Source organism: Pogonomyrmex barbatus, unplaced genomic scaffold, assembly GCF_055798465.1.
Source record: "Pogonomyrmex barbatus isolate J1 unplaced genomic scaffold, ASM5579846v1 scaffold14, whole genome shotgun sequence".
Classification (NCBI taxonomy): Eukaryota; Metazoa; Arthropoda; class Insecta; order Hymenoptera; family Formicidae; genus Pogonomyrmex; species Pogonomyrmex barbatus.
The window spans coordinates 5,732,567-5,754,766 of NW_028297110.1; the positions used below are offsets into that span (position 1 = coordinate 5,732,567).

General features: G+C 33.6%; 4 protein-coding genes across 13 annotated transcripts in view; 3 read left to right on the top strand and 1 right to left on the bottom strand.

The window, feature by feature from the left end:
- GluClalpha (glycine receptor alpha 1) overlaps positions 1-14,729 on the bottom strand; it is a 91,402-nt gene extending 76,673 nt beyond the window's left edge. The window contains exon 1 of the mRNA XM_011640271.3: positions 14,706-14,729. The gene's annotated coding sequence lies outside the window, so the exon portion shown is untranslated. The remainder of the gene's footprint in view (positions 1-14,705) is intronic.
- LOC105428158 (septin 4) lies at positions 100-13,839 on the top strand. 9 transcript variants are annotated; one of them, XM_011640283.3, is made up of 10 exons: positions 100-872; positions 1,254-1,434; positions 1,775-1,867; positions 2,089-2,254; positions 2,376-2,526; positions 2,691-2,856; positions 3,298-3,466; positions 3,934-4,015; positions 6,354-6,555; positions 6,918-7,085. In XM_011640283.3, the coding sequence occupies exons 2-9, from the start codon at positions 1,338-1,340 to the stop codon at positions 6,522-6,524; spliced, it is 1,095 nt and encodes a 364-aa protein (XP_011638585.1). In that variant the 5' UTR covers positions 100-872; positions 1,254-1,337; the 3' UTR covers positions 6,525-6,555; positions 6,918-7,085. The 9 variants fall into 9 exon arrangements, with proteins under 9 accessions (XP_011638585.1, XP_011638580.1, XP_011638587.1 ...); XM_011640278.3 differs by having other exon boundaries at positions 1,258-1,434; XM_011640280.3 differs by having other exon boundaries at positions 698-872; positions 1,258-1,434; positions 3,298-3,454.
- A 48-nt stretch (positions 14,730-14,777) lies between the features above and the next one.
- Positions 14,778-18,856, top strand: LOC105428152 (pro-resilin). 2 transcript variants are annotated; one of them, XM_089072767.1, is made up of 3 exons: positions 14,778-15,832; positions 17,354-17,473; positions 17,824-18,856. In XM_089072767.1, exons 2-3 carry the CDS (start codon positions 17,369-17,371, stop codon positions 18,076-18,078), a joined length of 360 nt encoding a protein of 119 aa, XP_088928893.1. In that variant the 5' UTR covers positions 14,778-15,832; positions 17,354-17,368; the 3' UTR covers positions 18,079-18,856. The 2 variants fall into 2 exon arrangements, with proteins under 2 accessions (XP_088928893.1, XP_011638566.1); XM_011640264.3 differs by lacking the exon at positions 14,778-15,832 and adding an exon at positions 16,974-17,101.
- A 29-nt stretch (positions 18,857-18,885) lies between these two features.
- Positions 18,886-22,071, top strand: LOC105428151 (activator of 90 kDa heat shock protein ATPase homolog 1). The gene is made up of 9 exons (XM_011640263.2): positions 18,886-19,171; positions 19,381-19,512; positions 19,847-19,926; positions 20,058-20,251; positions 20,465-20,585; positions 20,685-20,767; positions 20,839-20,973; positions 21,080-21,315; positions 21,398-22,071. The coding sequence occupies exons 2-9, from the start codon at positions 19,433-19,435 to the stop codon at positions 21,480-21,482; spliced, it is 1,014 nt and encodes a 337-aa protein (XP_011638565.1). The 5' UTR covers positions 18,886-19,171; positions 19,381-19,432; the 3' UTR covers positions 21,483-22,071.
- Positions 22,072-22,200: the final 129 nt, after the last annotated feature.

The following is a 22,200-nucleotide window of genomic DNA, read 5'->3' on the forward strand; positions in this document are numbered from 1 at the left end:
AACGCTACGAAATTTTATCGCTAAAAACTAATGAAAACTAATCGTCGCGCGGCAAATAATTAATAATAATTAATTAATCGAAATTCTAGTCAAATAGAATGCGGAAATGTAATAAACCTCATGTCATCAAGCGCTTTTACAGACTATTACGAATAATTACGGGCGATTGTTGGCAAATCCGGTAAATCCGAAAATTCATCATGTTTCTCGCTCGGAGCGTTGAAATTACGCTAAACGTTAGCGCGCCGGATTATTTAATTTATTCGTCGTGCACGTGAATACAAATAAATTATTTGCGCTCGTTAATCGGAGCGCTAACGTTAATTGAATCGCAAGGAATCGCGGCGATATATATTGATACAGCAATCTCGTTAATATCTCTTCGAGGAACTCAATTCAATCGGCGCGCACGCTGCGATGATAAGGAACCCCCGTGACGCACCTCGTATCGTGCCACTTGCGTGATTGCGATGCAACGCGAATCGGATGCCAGGCCGCCCAGTCGCAGCATCGCGTCGTCGAGCCGGGCTTAACGGCCGATGTCGGACAATCATTTCCGCTCTTCCGTCCGCACAACCGTTAGTCGTGTAGACGGACGTTGATAACGTTGCTATTTATTCCGCACGCACGCCCGGCTCTCTCGGGCTTAACCTCTTCACGGCGTGCAGCCCGGAATACATCATCGGAGACACGACTGACTATTGATCGGCCGGCCGGCAGTGCGCCAGCGCAAGTCGAGGCCGGACGCAAAGAGGCATTCATGAGCGTCAGCCGCCCTCGGCCGTAGTGCGTTTGCCCGACATTTGGCTACCCGTGTCGTTATGCCCGTCGTCGCACCGAGGTGTCCTTAGATGCTGCCATTATGTCCGGTGGTACGTAAAAACATTTCATTAACATAAAGATTAATCGCTCGCGTTCGATATCGTCCATCGCGACAAACGTCTTTCCTCTCCGAGCCGAGGGAGGGAGCAGAAGCCGGCTCGCCCTCGTCTCGTGATGTAAATTATGCAGAGACGCGATATTCATTGACGCCGATTGTACATGTCGTTTATATTAATGGTGAGTCAGCCATCGGGAGAAACGCGCAATCGCCACGCGCGAGTAATTTCACGTTACACGCGTTTTGTATTAAAAAAAAAAAGAAGAAAAAAAAAACGTGTCGCGCGCGTTTGTTAATTTAGCACCAGTTTCTGTTAAGAGATTTATCTTAGACATTGTTGTCGCGATGTTAATGACCGTTTTGTTTCGCTCAGTAAGACAGGGATTATATCGGCTTCGCGACGCTGCCGGAGCAAGTGCACCGAAAATCGGTGAAGAGGGGCTTCGAGTTCACCCTGATGGTACTGGGTGAGACCGGTCTCGGCAAGTCGACGCTCATAAACAGCCTCTTCCTCGGGGATCTGTACAAAGATCGGCGAATTCCAGATGCGGCGGGTGCGTGATAATTTTTATATTCGGTCTGTTCAACCCCCAAGCCCCTGTAAACCCCTGTAACGCGAGGTCCTCTAAAGAACTGGACATCCACCCGTTAAACCCGTTAAAAAACTCCTTCCTCAACCGAAATTATCCACGGCCAATCGAAATAGCCGGCATGACATTATTTCATCGCGGGGGGGGGTGGCGGCGGGGGAGTGGACGCTACTCAGATGGTCGCTGTTCTAAAATCCACCTCATGCTCCCTGCGAGTTATTGACACGTGAAAAATATTTGATCAGCTTACATCGTTGGTAAACTGATCTCGAGGAGCTGATAAATATTCATCGTTCACTTTCAGAGCGAGTGGCTAAGACCACCTCTATCGAGAAAAAGACAATGGATATAGAGGAGCGTGGCGTACGGCTGCGCTTAACGATCGTAGACACGCCAGGTGAGAGATTTCGCCGAGTTATTTATTTTCTACTTTTTCACGTAAAGTTTACTATCCGCAATCTATCCGCAAACGTGGATGAATTAATTATAGAGAGCAATCTTGTAAATAATGATTTCATAGGAGCGCCATATAAGTAACGACATTGATTTTTCACAAAGTAATTTGATAAAGCGATACGATTTTATGAAATGATTCTGTAAGTAACGATATCGTTTAAGGATTTGGCGATGCGGTAAATTGCGAAGATACGTGGAAAGCGTGCTCGGCTTACATCGATGAACAGTTTCGCCAGTATTTCACAGACGAAAGCGGATTAAATAGGAAAAATATTCAAGATAATAGAGTACACTGTTGCCTGTACTTCATACCACCGTATGGTCATGGGTGCGTGATAAATTAGCATACACACCCTCCTATATTCTAATTTACATCGTTAAAAATAATCATCATCCCGCGACACGATTAAGATATCAGGCTTAATAATATTATTAATCTTTCTTTACAGCCTCAGGCAGATTGACCTCGAGGTATTAAGGCGTTTACATCGGAAAGTTAATGTCGTTCCTGTAATAGCGAAAGCGGATACTTTAACCACTCACGAGGTGAAGAAGCTGAAGGAACGCATTTTGGCTGACATCGAGGAACACGAGATTCAGGTAAAATGCGACAAGTTTCGGCGACTCGATTTTCGGATTTTTGTTTTTGAAATTTAAAAAAATTTCGTAATTATCTCGATATTTTTCAGCTTCATAGACACAATATTTTTGCTTTGCAATATTGCTTATCTCTATACGATAAATGATGATTAATTTTCGCACAGATATACCAATTTCCGGATTGCGACAGCGACGAAGACGAGGAGTTTAAACAACAAGACAAGGAGCTGAAAGCCTGTATACCTTTCGCGGTCGTCGGAAGTTCGACGGTGCTGGAAGTTGCGGGGAGGAAAGTACGCGGCCGGCAATACCCATGGGGTGTAGTGGAAGGTGAACTTTTACATTCTACATAGAATTAATATTTTCCAATTGCACTCGTTTCATCCATGAATTACATGCGAGGTAAGTATAACATAAAAAAATGAATGGGAATATTTTGGAAAAACTTGCGCTAGTTTTATCTAATTGAAGAATATAATTTTACTACGCAAATCTCCATTGACGATTATTGCTTGAAAAAAATCAAGAGTGCACTTGGGTGCAGGCAAAAGAATCATTGAGTCAGAACAGCGATTTTAATGTAGCGGCATTCTTCTGACAGAAGAACGCCACTTTTTAATTGGATTATTAAGGAATCGAATCAAACGTAATTAGGGATTTAAATGAGCTTCTTGAGCTTAAGAGCAATAGAGACTGAATGTATCAAAGTAACTCTCTGGTTTTCGTGTGTCAGTGCTCGATTTTTAACATCTCCATTTTGGTTGATCATAGTCGAGAATCCAAAGCACAGTGACTTCGTCAAACTAAGGACGATGCTAATATCGACGCACATGCAGGATCTAAAGGACGTCACGCAGGACGTTCACTACGAGAATTTTCGGGCCCAATGTATTTCTCAAATTTCGCAACAAGCGATCCGGGAACGGAGGTATTTACGCATGTAAATAAATACTGCATTTCAGTAGGTATATACATACGGACGCTTCTCGCGCGTTCGCAATGCGCACATGGCCTTGAAAATGTACAGTCGGAACTATTATTCTTATTTTATTATTTTTATTTTATTAATTTAATTTTTCTCGAGATATAAAATAATAACAATTATACTAGTTACTATTATATTAGCTCTTTTGAGCTTGATATCCTTTCAAAGGTCCTGTACGCTTTGCATGACTATTAAAAGCATCTGCTAGCAATAATTTCAAATTAGATGATATGACAATTCAAGAATAATCTTAATCCTGTTATCTAATAAAAGTTGAAGAATGTTGTAAAATTTCTTTTCTAGAAATGCACGGTACTCTTCGCTTTAACATACGATTTGTGCTTCGATTGCATTTAATAGTTATAGTTTGTAGTCCCATTCTTGGATAATCAAGGATAAAAATATGCATTTCTTTCTCACAGCAAACTGAAAAGAGATTCTGGACCGCATTTTGAAAACAGTATATCTGACACGGACAGGCTTCTTTTACAAAAAGACGAAGAGGTACGCAATTTTTTATTTCTTTATGTAGAGGAAAGTATGGTAATTGTGCGCATCTTGGTTTGATACTTTCCCGGCAGATAGAGACATGATGTAAAGATTATGGATAGAGACTCCATCACGACAAAATTTGTAGGATGGAGATAATTCTTTTAAGATATAACCATAGGTTGCATTCTAAGATATCTTAATAACTATATCTTAATTAATAACGAAAAGATATTTTTTTAGACGTCTTTAAGATCTTATAGCTATCTTAAAAACGTCTAAAAGTGTTATTAAGACTCTTAAAAAATATCTTTTCGATAATTATTTAGGACATCTTACAAGACATGTAAGAACATCTTTTAAACCTCTACAAGATATCTTTTTGTCATATGGATAATAAAATTTTTTTTATCTTGCAATGTCACTTGTAATATCACACAATTTTTTCAAGGATCACCCATTCTTATAGTACACTATGTTCGAGTTCCTTTAAGGAGGAAATCTCATTTTTCGGGTCAAAAAATTTATTTTTTTTTACAGACTCTTTTAATTTAATATCTTAAGAATATCTTTATAAAATTTTGTATCGAAATTCGTAAAACTTCAGGAGCTCTTAACCAATCGAGTACCCAACCAAATGCAGGTATAAGATTTTTAACGGTCGATAGCTATTCCGGTTTTGTCCTCAGCACAAGGGTCAGGTTAGTCTAGGGACAGTTCAACGGTGTTATTCAACGGTGAAATTTTCAGTAGTCATTTAACCTCCGAGTGAAACTGACGCACGCACGAAAATAAAGAACAATGGATCGCAAACATTCACGAAACACGTATGAACGTGCTAGCAGACCAAAAAAAAGAAAATTCACGGATAATATTCACTCAGGAAATAAATACTTCATTTGCAAGTACATCAGCAGAAAAATTATTCAGCACTCAAGACGAGGAAATTATAGTGGACTCAAGTCATGGTTATTGTATCATCGCTTCCTTATCGGTTTTTACTGCAATTTCTCAACTTATTATTTGTAAAGAATGCAAAGAACAAGTACGTTTCGGTGAATCTAATGCATGCTGTGATTTGGGTTTTAAAATAGCAGTACAGTGCAAGTGTACTACAAAATATATAAATTCCTGCCCTTTGATTGACAATAAATTGTATGAAATAAATAGGAGACTTATATTCGTCATGAGACTATTGGGCGTTAGTAAAGAAGATATAAATTTATTTTGTGGCCTCATGGATTTATCACTCAAAGTTTTAGTAATTCTTTGTATTATGCTGCTGTGGAAAATATTTATATTGGAGCAAAAGCTATTTTTAATTTTTTGATATAAAAAGCAGTAAAAGAGGAAAAAATTAAAAATTCTGAGAACGGCAAATCAATAACTGAGATAACTGTTTCTGGCGATGGAACGTAGAAGAAGAGAGATTTTAGTTCATTGTTTGGAATCACGACATTTATTGGAAAATATACAGGCAAAGTGATTGATCTCATTGTAAAATCTGTGTTATTGTCATGCTTGTAAATTATGAGAATCTAAATCTGGGACTCCGGAATATATAATTTGGAAAGATAATCACATAGAAGAGTGTACTGCATAATAGATCAGCTAAGAAAATGGAAGTTGACGCCGTAAAAGAAATGTGCCAATGATCCTGGGAATTGTTGGAAGTCAAGTACGCTCATTACATTGGTGATGGACACTTTTTTAAAGATCTGTTAGATAGTAATCTTTATGATGATTTACAAGTGAAGAAAAAAAAATGCGTAGGGCATGTGGAGAAGCGAATGAGTTCACTGTTGAAAAATATTAAGAAAACTCATAAACTTGAAAGAAAAAATAAATTAACTAATAAATTAATACAAAAATTAACAATTTATTACGGATTGGCAATCAGAAGACGTCCAGATTCTATTGATGACATGTACAATGCTGTGTGGGCCATATTTTATCACAAGATCTCGACAAAATAAAAATCCACAGCATATGTACTGTGGGACCTGATATAATATCCAGTGGGATATCATATCCAGATAGTTGGTGTAAATGGCGCGTTGCCGAAAGTAATAATACTCTTGATGAATTCAACCACGAATTGCTACTTCATGAAGATGTTCAGCAAGTCATAAAGCCAATTTTCGAAGATTTGTCACCAAGAGAATTGTTAAAAAGATGTTTGCTGAAACACAAAATAATAATGAGAGTTTTAACTCTATAGTCTGGCGATTCGTGCCTACATCTCCATTGTGGAGCAAAAATAATTGAAATTGCGGCTTATTTAGCAGCGGAATTTTTAATGAAGGTTTCTATGCTGTCCTTAAAATTATGACAACGATAGGAATTGTTATAGGAGGAAACAGCAAAATATTTTGCAATGCGCGAGATCAACACCACCTTGAAAGATCAACGTGATGGAGCCTTCAGGCTACGAAAGAGGTTCGAACAAAACGAAGAAACGAACAGATGGCTCAAAATCAATTTTATGAAGATGAGGAAGGGTTGTTATAGGGTCCTGGGATAGTCCTGGGATAACAGAGTAACAGATATAAGATGTAAGTACTTGATATACTTATATAAACTAAACATAAAACTTTAAATGCTGTTTTCTCAAAACAGTATTTTTGCAGATGGATACGATATTTTTGTAATCACTGAACCGATTACCTTCAAATTTAGTCTGCATGTTCAATAAACATTGCTTTATTATTTGATAAATCAGAATATTGATAAGTTACATATTTTTTTACTACATAAAGAAATGGGTAAATTTGATACTAAAAATTATAGTTCTGATTTGAAAACTCCACCATTTGAAATACGATTTCCGCAATAATTTTTTTTTTAATTTTGATTCATCAAACTGAAGCTATATATGTACATAAAATAAAATGCAGATTTGATTTTTCTGTTTCAGATTACCTGAAGATTAATATCGTATACACCAATGGACGACGAACTTTGATAATATTCGATTATTAATAACTTTTATCATTAAATTTAATAACGTTTATCATTAAAATTTAATATAAAAAAATTAAGTTGTTCAAACATGAATAAAAACATAGTATAAATTTTACATAAATCGAATTGCTAGTTTCTTAAAAAAAATTCCCAAATTTTGTCATATTTTTAGCCGAAATAATAGGATTCCCCCCTTAACCTCTATAAGCAGCTGAAATCTGCTACTGAGTATAATTAAACTTACGATTTTGATATAAAAATAGTTCACACAGCACACTTTATCTCAGAGATGTTCAACGGTCGTCATTTTGGGATATCATAATAACTATAAGATATCCCCGACGGTTTTAATTATCCAATAGATAGAGATCAAGAGATATACAAGTGTCCGCATGTGTGAAATCCTATAGATGTTTTAAACGATATTCAGAGAATGTCCAAGGAACTTCATGAGATATCACTATATCACTAAAACCTTAAAATAAATATATCACTCTAAACCTTTAATACTGTGTGTGTGTGTGTGTGTGTGTGTGTGTGTGTGTGTGTTTCTTCAATGTAAATAATTTTTTTTAAATAATTATTAAGAGAATTTTTAACATATATATATATATATATATATATATATATATATATATATATATATGTTAAGATGAAAAGTTCTTTTAATAATCATTTTAAAAAAATATTATTTACGTTGAAGAATCTTTCTATTTTATTTTATATTTATTTTATTTCATATACATGTCTTTCAAAAAATATCTTGTAGATATCTTTCAAGTATCTTTTATGCCCGATTCCACTAACGTAGATTTACTTTAATCTCGGTTTAACTTGCTCTTCATCTTTTTCTAATTCTTAGAACTAGATAAAAAAAGATAAAGAGTAATAAGTTGAACCGAGATTAAAATTAATCTACGTTGGTGAAATCGGGCATAAGAGATATTTTGAAGATTGTCTTACAAGATGTTAATATGTCTTTTAGACATCGATGCAATGAAATATTAACTAGGATAGAATCCGTATTTTTAATTTAATCTTGCTTATTAAAATATGTTATTATGTACATCTTTTGAGCTATTGCTCATTGAATTCGATTAAAAGATTTTACAGCGCAATCCCATAGTGCGGAATATGCGCAATGAGGAATTGATGGAATGTTCGTGATTGGTTCGATCTGTTTTACGTTCGTTCCGCCGATTTCTATTCACAAATTTTTATTTTATCCGTACTGATTGTACGGAATTACTTGTGATTTATGCATGTGTATGTGTATTAATAAAGGAAACAAAAATTGAGAATGTATAGTTAGTAGAGATCTATAAGAATATTATTAAAAATTATTACAATTTGAAGCGAAGTGTTAGATGAAATAGTTCGCAAACAACATCTTTAATAAGAATTAGTCCGATTAATGTTAATAATGCTTCAAATAATTAAGATATCATTCTAAAATAAACCTCATATTTTTCTGTGTCTTTAGCCAGCATTTCCTTCACAAAGTTCTCTTGCTCCTTATTGTAATCTTCTCTCGATATTAAATATACGTCGCACTCAATATTTCCGTTGTTTTTTATCATTTTCATTTAGTATTTTCATTTCTTAAAGCAATTCTGTATAATAAATAAATAAATAAATAAATAAATAAATAAATATATATATATATAATCTTGCAGTGTAATTCCTGTTTTTCAAATATACACGTATTTTGTTTTAATGAATTTAATAATTCGCAAAGAGTAATAAGCAAATTTTCCGAATCCATACTTGGTCTGCTTTTTGGCGCAGGACTAGAATATATGCATGTATGCATTATTTCGATCCGCATGAATTTATAATTTCTACTGTCCCATGCTGCGAAAATGCGAAAGCATAATCTGTACGAATCAATAATATACATTATTCTGATAGATACAATAGAAGAATCTATAGGAAAGGATCTTGTAATTGGCAGGCGTCAATTACGCTTCCGCGAGTTTCGTTCCACGTGACAGTAGAAAATATATTTCAGAGAAATACAATTAACAGAATGTTTGTGATTAGATGGACTTCGTTTCGTCAATTCCTCAATTGCACATCGTTTTTCTTATCGAATCAGTTCACGGTGGATTGAATTGTGCGTATATATTTTGAAATGCATAATTACTTATCTTGTATATGATTAGCACTATCTTTTTTTGTTTTTTCTTTATATTACTTTAAAGCCTCGTAAGTAGTGAAAGAAAGTCGAATAAAAATAATTGGACTAAAACTCAGTTACAACTAGCGATATGATCAATAACGCATGGTCCTACACTCAAAATCAGAGAAGCTAGCCGTAAATACAATCCCCGAGTCTATGCTCCGAAAGAGGATGAAAACGAATTCGACCGAACATATACCATTGGGATGCAAATCCACTTTTACGGCTGAAGAAGAAACAGAATTGGCAGATCATATAATTAATCTCGCGAAGCGAAAAATTTTGAAATCACGTCTCGCGAGTTTCACAGAGTTGCTTATGAATTTGCAGAAGCAAATAAAATTAGCCATATCTTCATACAATACAATATCGAAATTAACTGGGAAAGATTAGCTTTATCTCAAACGACACCATGCATTTCATTAAGACGACCAGAGGACAGTCTTAATAGAATTACCGCGTTCAACAAAGACTTTATTAATCAGTTTTTTTAATTATTTGAATAAAATCTTGGAAACATTTAGGTTTAAACCGTATCAAATTTATAATATGAACGAAATTCAGTATCAGTACAAAAGTACGGTAGGAAAGAAGTGTCCAAAAGTTTTCGCACAGAAGGGTGTAAAAAAGTCGGAGCAGCGACTTCAGAAGAAAGAGGATGAACAATTACTGCAGTTTTTTGTATTAGTGCTGCGGGAATATATATTCCACCCATGTTAATTTACCCAAGAGTTCGCATAACTCTCTAGCTTCAAAAAAACGGACTCATAGGAACAATTTATGACTGTTCAAAAAATGGGTGGACCAATGAGAATTTCTATATGAATTGGTTGCAGCATTTTAAAATCTATGTGAAACCAAATTCTTGATGACTCGGTGCTTCTTATATTGGATAATCACCCAAGCCACATTTCTGTTGCGGCTTTAAAATTTTGCAAAGCCAATTTCATCCATTGTTGTTACTCTTCCCCCTCTTTTCCCCATATCGTAGAACACAGCTTTTTGATCTGACTTTGTTTGGTCCGTTGAAAAATGCTCTTTATCGCTATGATTTGTTCTTGAATAAGAACACTTATGAGAAAATCACTGAATATAATTTCGCAGAGTTACTAAATAAGACATTCATTAAAATAGCTACGATGGAAAAAGGAATTTCTAGTTTTTCTTCAGCAGGAATTTGGCCTCTCAATCCGGACAAATTTAACAAAGACGATTTTATTTCGGACAATGCTGCTCCTTCCAAAGAATTTGTTACTAAAGCAGTTCCTGAATCTTTGATGAATGTAGATAAAAATATTGACTCTGATCATGAAACTGCAGCATCTCCTGCTCCTAACGGCTCCATATCAGGTCCTTTCGATGCAACTCTGTGCACTTTTACTTCGAAAGTTACAGTTCCAGACATCGCACCAGTTTCCTCGAGAAGAAAATCGAAGATGTCAACAAAAATGCGATATTTTTGTGACAAATGCAGTCTGAGATTTTCACTACCAAGCCGCAAAAAAGAAAATTGGAACAGACAAAAGATAAGGAAAAAAACACTGTGGAGAAAAAGATTAAAAGATGAAAGAAAAAAGCAGAAACTTGCGAAGCTAGGCTAAAACTAAGAAAAAAATCGAAAAAAAGAGAAATATTAAATTCTTGGAAAGCGAAAAATCGAGTTCTGCCATCAATGGACAATTTGAAGTTTCTCCTCAATGAAAAGTACACTATTTGCAGAGAATTCGAAAAAAAACAAGGAACTCTTTTAATGCTGGCTGTGTTCTGAATGATTCCATGAAAATGCAATGAAACTGACGCTGAGAATTATATATGCGATTTTTGTTATGTAAATAAATAACTAATTTTTTCAATTTTTGTAGCATTTTTCCAAATTATGTATTAATAATTTGTAGTAACATTAACTTAATAAATGTATTTTTTTTATTTTACATTCTATGAAATATTCACTTTAATCATTTCTTACGATTTTTGTTTTACGCACAATTATCGCCCATGTACACAATTATTCGACACGTAAGAAATTTTTTCGCTTTTGCTTTTTTCTTTTTGCCAAATACATTACCAAATGAAAAATTGTTTAATATAAGAATATATTTATTATTTAGAATATATTAAGAATATATTGTGATAGACGAATGTTTATGATTTTATTCTCTTATATCGATTTCAACTCCAAAAACCAGCAATAAATTTCCCTTAGGTGCGCACAGTTTTCTCACTTTCCTCTATATTTTTTAAAGAGAAAATTAAAAATCAAAGGAAATAAATAAATATTGTAGCATCGCGTGATTACAAGTAACACAAATATTTTAATATTAATATACTTATTACTATGAACATTGTTCTCCCTTTATCAAAAATAATAAAATTTTGAAAAAATTAATATGATAGTATCTCTAAAAAGATCTAACTTAAGGCTCGACTTTCTCACTGCAGCCTTATTGAATTATGACGTCAGAAGTAAGAGATGACATACAAAAGTGCACCGTATAGTTTTATTTTGTACTTTTTCCTTAAAAATATAATATTTTTATATTAAAGCTTGTAAAAGTAAGATGTCTGTCCAATAAATCGTAAAAGTGTAAAATAATTTTTGAAATAATGACGTACTGTTGACAGCTATTAGAAATCAGATCACTAGATTTAATTGTTTCTGATAGCTAAGCAGTGACCATTATTTCAAGAATTATTTTACACTTTTGTGTAATCTATTGAATAGATATTATGATTGGGTGCTAATCCGCTCGTCGTCCCCAAAAATCGATTTTAGAAGAGAAAATCATCCCCTATCGACGTGATACAGAAAATTTCGGTGGTCTTGATGATATGTTGTTATTTAGTATACTTCGGTTTTAACAGAACTGCAAAGCAGCCACGATTATTTTCATTTTCCTGTTTTTTTTTTGAAGTTAATAAAATTCTCTTGCTTTGATAAAACGGTCCTGCTTATTTCGCGAGTGCGATATTGTGCGAGTATCTACAGCGACAATATTTTACTTTCTGGTATTTTTTATAAATTTTAAGAATATGAAAATATCATGTTTTTAAGGGAAAAGTACAAAATAAAATTATATGGCGTAAAAAACTTTTTGCATTTTTCGCTTCTGACGTCATAATTCAATATGGCGTACGCTGCAGCGAAAAAGCCGAATCTTAAGTTAAATCAATTTTTTCAGAGATACCACTCTTTTTTTTTTTTTTTAAATTTTATTATCACTGATAAAGAAAGAACGATGTTCATAATACCATATAACACATAACCCCGCGAGAAAATCGAGTCATAACTTTTTCATGAAATATTTTCCTTGCCATTTATCGATTATTCATAAAATTCGCAGATACGAAGGATGCAAGATATCTTAGCACAGATGCAAGAGAAACTCAAAGCGACCGGCCAGGTCGGCGGCGGCGTCGGATTGAGAGGTCGCGTGGGTAGCCTCGGCAACGACCTGGATTCCGCGGATGTGGAAAAGAAGCGTAACAGTATTATAGATGTTTGAAGTATAGATCATCGGGATATGTGTCCAAGTTACTGAGTTTAACTCCCGAGAGATCTGTACATATTTCGTTCGACCTTTAACAAGTTTCATACGACGTCTCATTACACTCTCAGATTCGATTCGCACCAACGTTATTTTAGCTTTAAGCGACACTTAAATGTGTCTGTCTTTATTTATTAAAAAAAAAAGATAAAGGCAGATACATATTTGAGTCCCACTTAAAACCAAAATAAATTGATGCAACCGGGCCTTAATCTTGTATCGCATAATACTTCTAAATTAATTTTTTTTTTTTATTAAAAAAATGCGAATTTAAAGATGATACAAGATTAGAGTATAGAATTCTCAAGATCATAGGTTTGATAGAAACTCATCACGTTCGAAATTGGAATATTCTACATTAAGTATACTCTACTTGCCTATTTTATAATAAGCGCAATAAAAATTTACTAATTAAAATTAATTGAAACAAAATAAATTTGTCTCTACAATAGAATTAGATGCTTATTGAGATTATTATGTATTTTTTTTTCTCGAGCATTATGCTATCTCTTTTCAAAGGCTGTTGAAAGGATAGATAAAGTAATGCCAAAGATTGCTTGCCCGCTAAATATTTGATCAAATTCAAGCTTGTACAGATCTGTCGACAACATACACCTCATACATCTCAGTGATACGTGAGATCAGAATGTATTTTATACTTAAGATACATATACACATACTAATTTATACAAATAGCAAACACACACATTATCAAAAATTATCGAAAGATGTACACATATGTACACATTGAATGTTCGTTGCAAAACGAACCTATAATTGATTGTACAAGCATCAAATCGGTGGGGAAATCTCTCATTCCGTTTATAACAATGCTAATATAAAATCTATAATCCCGAGTGTATGCCAAAGAAAGAATTATGAAAGGTATTATAGTTAGACTTATATAGTTAGACTTACTTAACGTTCTAAATAATATACGCACAATACATAATATATAATTATATAAAATATACATAATTATATAAAAAGAGTGAGAAATCAATTGTCACAAACCAAAGATTCGCATTCGCATGGTCATAGTTTGTACTTTAAGTTCTTTTGCATTATGAGAAGAAAATATGTAGATGTTTTATAACAATAAAATAATATGCCGTATAAAAAATACGGTCATGTCAAACTTCAACAAATGTTTCAAATTTTATTACTATTTTTGTCCAATTCCTTAAATTATTTGAAAAAAAATCGATTTAAGCGAAAGGGAGAAAAAGGAATTTTTCTTCGTAATTTTTATTCGGTAAGATAAGTAATAAAATATTAAAATTCAATGTTTACTTTAATCGCGGTAGAAAAAAAAAGAAATTAAAAATTACGAAAAATTCAAAAATATACATGCACATTGACATTTTAAATATTTTTATTACTTTAAAATCTTTTAATGTTTAAACATTTTAATTTAACTTAAAATTTATCCTTACTATTTTCATAGAATTTTCATAGAATATTTTCGTAGTATCTCTTTGCATTATTTTAGAAAATAAATTATTTTAGAGAATATTTACTTAATGTACGCGGAAGAATTTATAGAAGGGACTGAGAGAGTTCCACGAAATTTATGTTTCCTGCCGATTCTTAGAAATTATCTCGAGCCTAGTCGCAGTCATCACTTCGCGACATGTTTTTATTAACGTAATTCGAAAAGATGCAAAATTGTCGACATTCCGCGATAGAATTATCCACATACTTCGCTATCGGATTATTTTGAAAAATATAATCGTATAATAAATGATAAATAATCAAGTGATCCTTAACATTCGTAGAAAGCAAGATTGAACGCATTGGATTTAACAGAAGTTAAAATTAGTAACATATATAGAAAAATTTTAGCAGTGAGCAAATTAACCAAAGATATCTATAGATATCTATAGCCAAGAGTTTTAAAATGATAATTTTACACTTTTGACTTGAATAATCGACTTTATGTTTTTCTATATGTCATATCTTTAAAAAAAAGAAATCGGTGCGTAATAATAAATAAAATTAGTTTGATACTCACAGTTCGAAACCCGGTCTACATCGCGATATTGGCACGATATTCTTGCTTGGCACCCTCTGAATTTCCAATTATGTTCGACTGCAATGTTATACATATATGTATATATACAGGCATTCGTTCCATTTGGATAATCACCTTTGGCATCGTCCGACTCGATGGAAAGTTTAATAAATTTTAAAATAATAAAACGCAATATCGCGAGAAATATCATATCTGCGCGCGTGATTTTGCGAAAATTAAGACGCACATGTACGTACGCAATTAAGCCCTGCGCATGATAAAGGAACAGGACTAAATATTAAGTTTTGAAAATAAAAATTAAGTCTAAGTCAAAATGAACATAAATAAAGGTAAGACATAGCTATATCTTACATTTATTGTGCGTTACGTTTAATCTTTACTCCTAATTTTTATTTCCAAAATTTAATATTTATTTCTATTCTTCCATTGTAAATTTAGCATCTTAGCGTTCAACTTCAAAGAGACAATTCTGCGATAATCGCGGAATGATTACGAAAAATGGCGGATGTATCGCGCCGGCAAAAAATGCGGAAGATGTTGGCGTTACACTATCACACATGTTTGTCTCCATTTCAATTATCGCCTCCGACGACGTTTTACTTAAGAGGATCACAAAATTCACGAAGAGCGTCCGCGCTCATATGTGCCAAAATTTTCACAAGAATGAAGAGATGCACATATCAAAGTTCAAAAAAGAAATGGCGCGGCGATCGCGGTATGCGGCGGGAAAAATTTGAACGCGATCCGCACATATTCTTAATGTATTTAATTTAACTTGATTGAAATTTATTACTCGCATCGCCACGCCGTTTTGTTCACTTCCGTCGCCTCCGATTATCTCTGATAACGCACTTACGCACGTGACTCGACAGAATCACCAACGAAACTACGCGACGCTACGAGAAGAAGCGACCATCCACACGCGAAAGCAGTACTGAACTGAACTGAGCGCCGAGGTCAGGCGCGCGGAGCGCGGCTCACTTCACGGCGCACAAGTCGCGCTCTCTGTACTTTGCATACAACATTTTTAATGTATTATGTCATTATAACGCATTGAAATGTTTTAATAGTTTTAAATGCTCGATGCATAGTGAGCTGTTTTTATAGTAAGTACGAAAAAAATAGTTTCGTTAACATATAAAAACATATAAATTTTAATCGAATATAAATTTAAAAATAATATTGTTAAACCATTAAAATATAATAATTATATAGGATGCTCAAATTGGTTACTAGAATATGAAAAGTTTTTGGAATATTATCATGATATCTTAACAATTTTCTAACGAAATTATTTTCAGATCTGTACTTGGCTAAATTTTTAAGTATTTTAAAAATTGTTTTTATCGTAAATATAATAATTCTTCAGTAGTTGCCCGACTGAATCCAACATCAAATATAATAAACTAAAAAAGCTTAATAAATATAAATTGTACGTAAATAAACGTTTTCTTTATTTATGCATATACGTACATTTGTAAATACACAAATATGTATAAATATAGAATTTTTATTTATCGAAAACAAAGATCGATTTTATTTATCAAAATATGAAATAAATATCTTTTTAATTAAAGAAAAATATATATTATTCATTCTAAATAATTTCATTAAATATTTATACGTTATTTGCCTTTTCTTAACGCCAGGCTGTCGCAATTTCAATCGAAATATCAATTACGATGCCTTGCAACATTTCATTTAAATCTTGCGACGTGTCTACTATGGGAACGGACAATGTCGCAATCGAAAGGAGAACTATTAATCTAACTTATTGTTGTCTCGCTCTCTTGAGTAAGGCTTTCATGCAAATTATACGGTAGCCTCGATCTAACGAATCGCTCATGGAATATCATTACAAATGCGATCTTTACATCAAATTACCCAATACAAACAAATTACTCAATAATAGACAAATTAAAATTATAAATATAATAAATAGATCATGTAATTAGAATTTTATAACATAATAGCTTCAAGTTTTTCAATCAAGTTATGATAATCCGGTCTCCCGAAATGTGAAACACGACACGCCCGAGTTAATCTTTTGGTAGTTACAAATCGTTCTAGAATGATAATTGAAAGGAAAAGACGTAATTTCGCATCTTGACAATAACGTTGCATAGAATCAGGAACCGTTGCGTCTGCGAATCAAACAAACGATTAGAGCTATCGCAGGAACTTGCGGTTTTATTATTAACTATAATTACAGTTATGCGATCGCATTAAAACTCTCCGAATAACGAATATTGCGTACTCTCATCTCCATCCCTGTCGAGATCAAATTGGTCGCTATAAAACCGGAGTTGTCAGAATCAACTGTTTCAGTTTCACGAACGCTCGTACAATTTTACAAATTTCTAATGATCCGGAAGGTTAGTATCAAGTAGAATTTGTTAAGATTTCGCGAAAAAATTTGTTTAAACGAACAAATGTAAAGCTGCGTCATTAAATTCTACGCTGTAGCAAGAAAAAGATAATTTTCTCGTTCCTTGAATGTAACATTAACAACAGCTAAATTACTGCATTTCACATTGAACAACGCGTAAGACATAATAGTCATCTTCTTGTTATTTTGTCGTCATATCACATATGTGTGCAAGTTTCCGCGCTCTTCTTTCGAACAGGCGGCACTATTAGCGATGGTCTTGGTAGGAGTTCGAAGCGAACCGCAAGGCCCGGCCTATCTTCCGCCCAGTCCTCGGCCAGGAGGAGGCGGGACCGGTCATCCTGACGAATGGGCCGGTGTAAGTATGTATTACGTATTTGCGAAAAGAAAAAGAAATGATTTGAGAATTTGAAAATTGGACTGGAGCTGCATTCCGCCTGACGCTTGCGACGCTTGCAATCATCTTTTTTTTTTTTCTTTAATATTTTGTGAATAATAAAGAAATTATTTTGAGAGCATTCAATAGAACACAGCCATATTACAATATTGTTGCAATATTGCTGCAATACAATTGCAAAGTTCGTGCTGCATTATTATTCCATTTTTAGCACTATTTTTAAATCTTTTATTATGAAAATTTTCCAATACAAATTTATTTTGATACAAGTACTCGCATATGTTCACTCGTAAGTGTAAATATCGCTTTAGGATCCAGCGAACTATGAGTTTTCGTACGAGGTCCAGGACGCGGCGGCCGGTCTGGACTTTGGCCACCACGAGATAAGGAAGGACATGGAGGCCACTGGCGCTTACCACGTGCTACTGCCAGACGGTAGAACTCAGATCGTCGATTATATCGCTGATCAGAACGGATATCGGCCAATGGTGCGATATGAGGGTACGGCCACTTATCCCGCACCAGGACCAGCGGGACCCGGGCAAGAAGAGGGCTACAGATATTAGAGTCCTAGCTCCTTACTGAGAGTGATTAAGTATCGATCTTTAGCGTTTTAAAAAAGATCAGTTAAGTATCGTTAGAGATGCTCTTAAAATACACAAGAAACATGATCTAGTAAATCATGAATAGACTTGTCAAATAGACAGTCGAATAATCATTAATGAATTTGTCGAATAATAGGACGAAAAATATCCTGCGGACGATCTCGAGTAAAATAAGGGAATAATTTTTGCTTCGAAAAGATCAAAAAGTGTTCCAGCGAAACGTTCGCTATGATCGTGATAGTGACGAGTTTATCTGTAATGTATAATAAATAATTTGAAGAAAGAAGTAGTTTTGTTTATTTCCTTTTAAATCTTTAATAAAGACATGGTTAACATTCTAAAATAAAAAATACATATATGAACATGTAAAATGAACATATAAATATGTTTATTTTTAATTATATAAATCTAAATAAATATATTCACATGGAGAAGCAAGCGAATTACATTCATTTCCACTGTAATGTAAATTAATTTTAATCTCGGTTTAATTTACTTTTCATTTTTAATTCTAAAGTAATTAATTTTAAAAATTTTTTAAATTTTTTATCTTTAATTCTAAATTAATTATCTTTTAATTATCTTTTAATTATCTTTCAATCTAAAAATTCTAAAAATTAGAATAAGATAAAATTAAGCGAAGATTAATGTTAAATTGATGAAAATGAACATTGGACATTCAACATCTCCATCAACATCGTGCGGTGACTTCGACCAAAAATAATAGTGAGTGAGCCATCTGGCTATTATCCCGAGTCTATGGCTGAAGTTTCCAGAATGCCCGAGAATGTTCCGTGGGTCGCACGCCACAGATTCGTTTCACGCCGATCTCGGGATTCCGTGACGATTCCGAGAGCGGATTAGGCGAAACAGTATTATTAGTCGAGATTGCTGACTTTGACAGCGGATTTCGCCGTCGTTCCACGATAGGTCGTTTCACGAGGTGTCGTCTCGAGACATAAACGGAACGTTTTTACGAGTGAACCGTCGTCGAAACGCGGCCCGACGTCAAACTCAGAACGCTCACCTAACCGCAATTCGTAGCACGACTCGCGTAAGTAACGCGTGCATGCCAAAAAATTCCGACTTGACCTTTACTTATTAAAGGACACGTTTGTCGTCTCGATTTGTTGTCAATTAAATCGTGGATTATGTTATGCGTACGAGTTCCAAGTGCTGTAAAACAGAATTTTCTAGAAGGTTATCGCACACACTCTTGTTACTTATGTCGGCCGTCAATCTGAAATTTGCCTCGAATTTCAGTACACCTGGCTGAACCTGAACGTTATTATATCTCTGATTATCAGCTGAAAGTATGGCAAAATGGGGCGAGGGCGATCCACGCTGGATTGTGGAAGAGAGACCCGACGCTACTAATGTTAACAATTGGCATTGGTATGTTGATAGAGATTATCCTAATACCAGAAGTACCAAACGATCGTTTTTGATCACTTCTGTTTTTTTAAATCAATATTTCCTTGTATTAAAAATATGGAATTTTCTAACTCTTCATAATTTATTCTCATTATTCCAAACATTAAAGTCAGAAAATTTGAATATCCTAACTTTGATGCTAGAAAGAATTATTAATTTAAAGAAAGGGTTAAACAACCGTCTGGTACTTTTAATATTATGTCAACAATATAGTTTTATAAAACATAGCAGCATTTGATTGTTAAATGTCGATACATCTTTGTATATGATTTAATGAAACAAAATTATGCTGTAGGACGGAGAAAAATGCTTGTGCATGGTCGCAAGAAAAGTTGAAAGAATTATTTGTAAATTTGAAAATTGAGGGAGATGGAGGTTAGTAACTAGTATTTGTTTATGAGATAAAGGAAAATATTTATATAGTTTTGCTACAGAATGATTTTATTTTTTAAAATTATACTATTTTAAAATTATTTTGTATTTTTTAATATTATTTGATTTTGTAGTGGTATGTAAAGTAACAGAAATGGAAAAATGTGAGGGGGAAGCGGTAGCAAATAATAGAAAAGGGAAACTTATTTTCTTTTATGAATGGAATATTGTTTTGAAATGGGTGTCGGATGAGAAGTCCAATAAAAACATCGAGGGTAAAATTAATATTCCTAATCTTTCTGAAGAAAATGATATTAATGAAGTAGATGTAAGTATTTTTGATTGAATTATTTAATTCATTATTGAATGAAATAATCACATCACTTGAAATCACATTTGAAATAATCACAAACTTTTATCTCTTTTACTTCAATTTTATTATTATTTTTTTTTTATTTAATATATAATCCAATATTTAGTCTACTATTAAATTATTACGCAAAAATTTTAAAGACATTGCTGCATTCTTTATGATTTGTAGATTGAAATTACATTAAAAGATAGTACTGATGAAGGGGAAAAAGTAAAACAATTCTTACATACTAAGGGTAAAGATGCAATAAGAGAAAAGTTAAAAAAATATGTATCTTGCTTAAAAGAAGGTAAGATCGACAATAATTTTTTAATTTGTAGTCTAAATTAGTGATTGTATCCAAAAATGATAGAAGTACAGTTTTTATCCATTATTTTTTCATTTACAGAATTTACGAAAGGAATGATACTTCCCAAGAAAGATAATGTAAAAGAAAATATTTCGAACATAACATCCGGTTTTAATGTTAAGGTAAATATAGTGTATTTATAATATAAAAAGATAAAAGTAACAGTTCTAACAATGTTTATTTCTCTTTCAAGATGCAAATGAATGCTGCAGTAACACCTACGAACAATAATAAAACGGCAGGTAAAATCTCAACCACTACGATTAAACAAAGTGTGAAGTTTCAATGTAGAGCGGAAGAGTTTTATAACGTTCTCTGTTCTATTGAGGTAATAATCTTATCGCACTATTATCTCGTTATAAATGAATAGATAGATGATTATAAATATGTATAGATTATATAATTCAGTTGCAATATAATCTTAATTTTTATAGATGGTACAAGCTTTCACGAAAAATCCAGTAAAACTAGAAGCAAAGAAAAATGGTCAATTCGAGCTTTTTGGTGGCAATATTCACGGAGAGTTCGTAGAAATTACGCCAACGAAAATTATTCAAAAGTGGCGTTGTAATCAATGGCCGTCCGGACATTTTAGTGATGTAACGATCGATATTTGTGAAAAGAACGATCATACTGAAGTTAATTTAACGCAGATTGGTGTCCCAGTGAGGTAAGCTTAAGAACAAGAACGTTTTCTGTCACAATCGATATTGTCGACAAATAAGATAATCATACAAAAATGTGCTTTTTAGTGAAGAGGTCTCTACGAAAGAGAATTGGGATAGGTATTATTGGGATGCCATAAAACGAACCTTCGGTTTCGGATGTTTCATGTGATCTAAATTCATTCTAATGGATATTTATTTATTGCTAAGTAGAACAATCGTGAAGATTACGCATATGCGCACACAGTCGCGCGAGCGCTTGACTTCTGCAGGAGCATAGACGAAATCTACGGCGCGGTGAGAAGGAAGCGTATACAACAGAATGATTCTGTTCTCTCTCTTCGTATATTTGGTACCGCCTTGTGTAAGACTTCAAATTAATATCGCTGCGGACACACTGTGTGTCGCGCAACATTGCAAGTGACTTGTATGTCTCTATCTATTAGATGTGTCTGTCTAATAAATCATGAGATAAAAAGTGATGATTTTTAATCTGTTTTTTCCGTATGAGAATGACCGATGTATATGTATTAGGTTTGTGTACAATGCGATTTTAGATAAGTCACACAAATAAATATTATCTTGTAGTCAATTCAATTGTTAATTCCATACGAGATTCCTTATACAAATGTTTCTTGATAAGAAAAGAATTACGCAGTCAGTCTTCTCATAAAAAAAAAACAGACATTCTTTCACACAGTAATAACATAATCATTCGTCATCGGTTCAATATTTTGAATTATTAAAGATTTTAACAAACAGATGATTACGTTCGTAAGCAGATTGAAACGCCTTAAGATCCTAAAATGCATCTCCTATAGATATATAAAATGTATTTAACTCTTCGTAATCCCTTTTCTCGCGCGGAGTCAGGACCAATGTCCTAGACG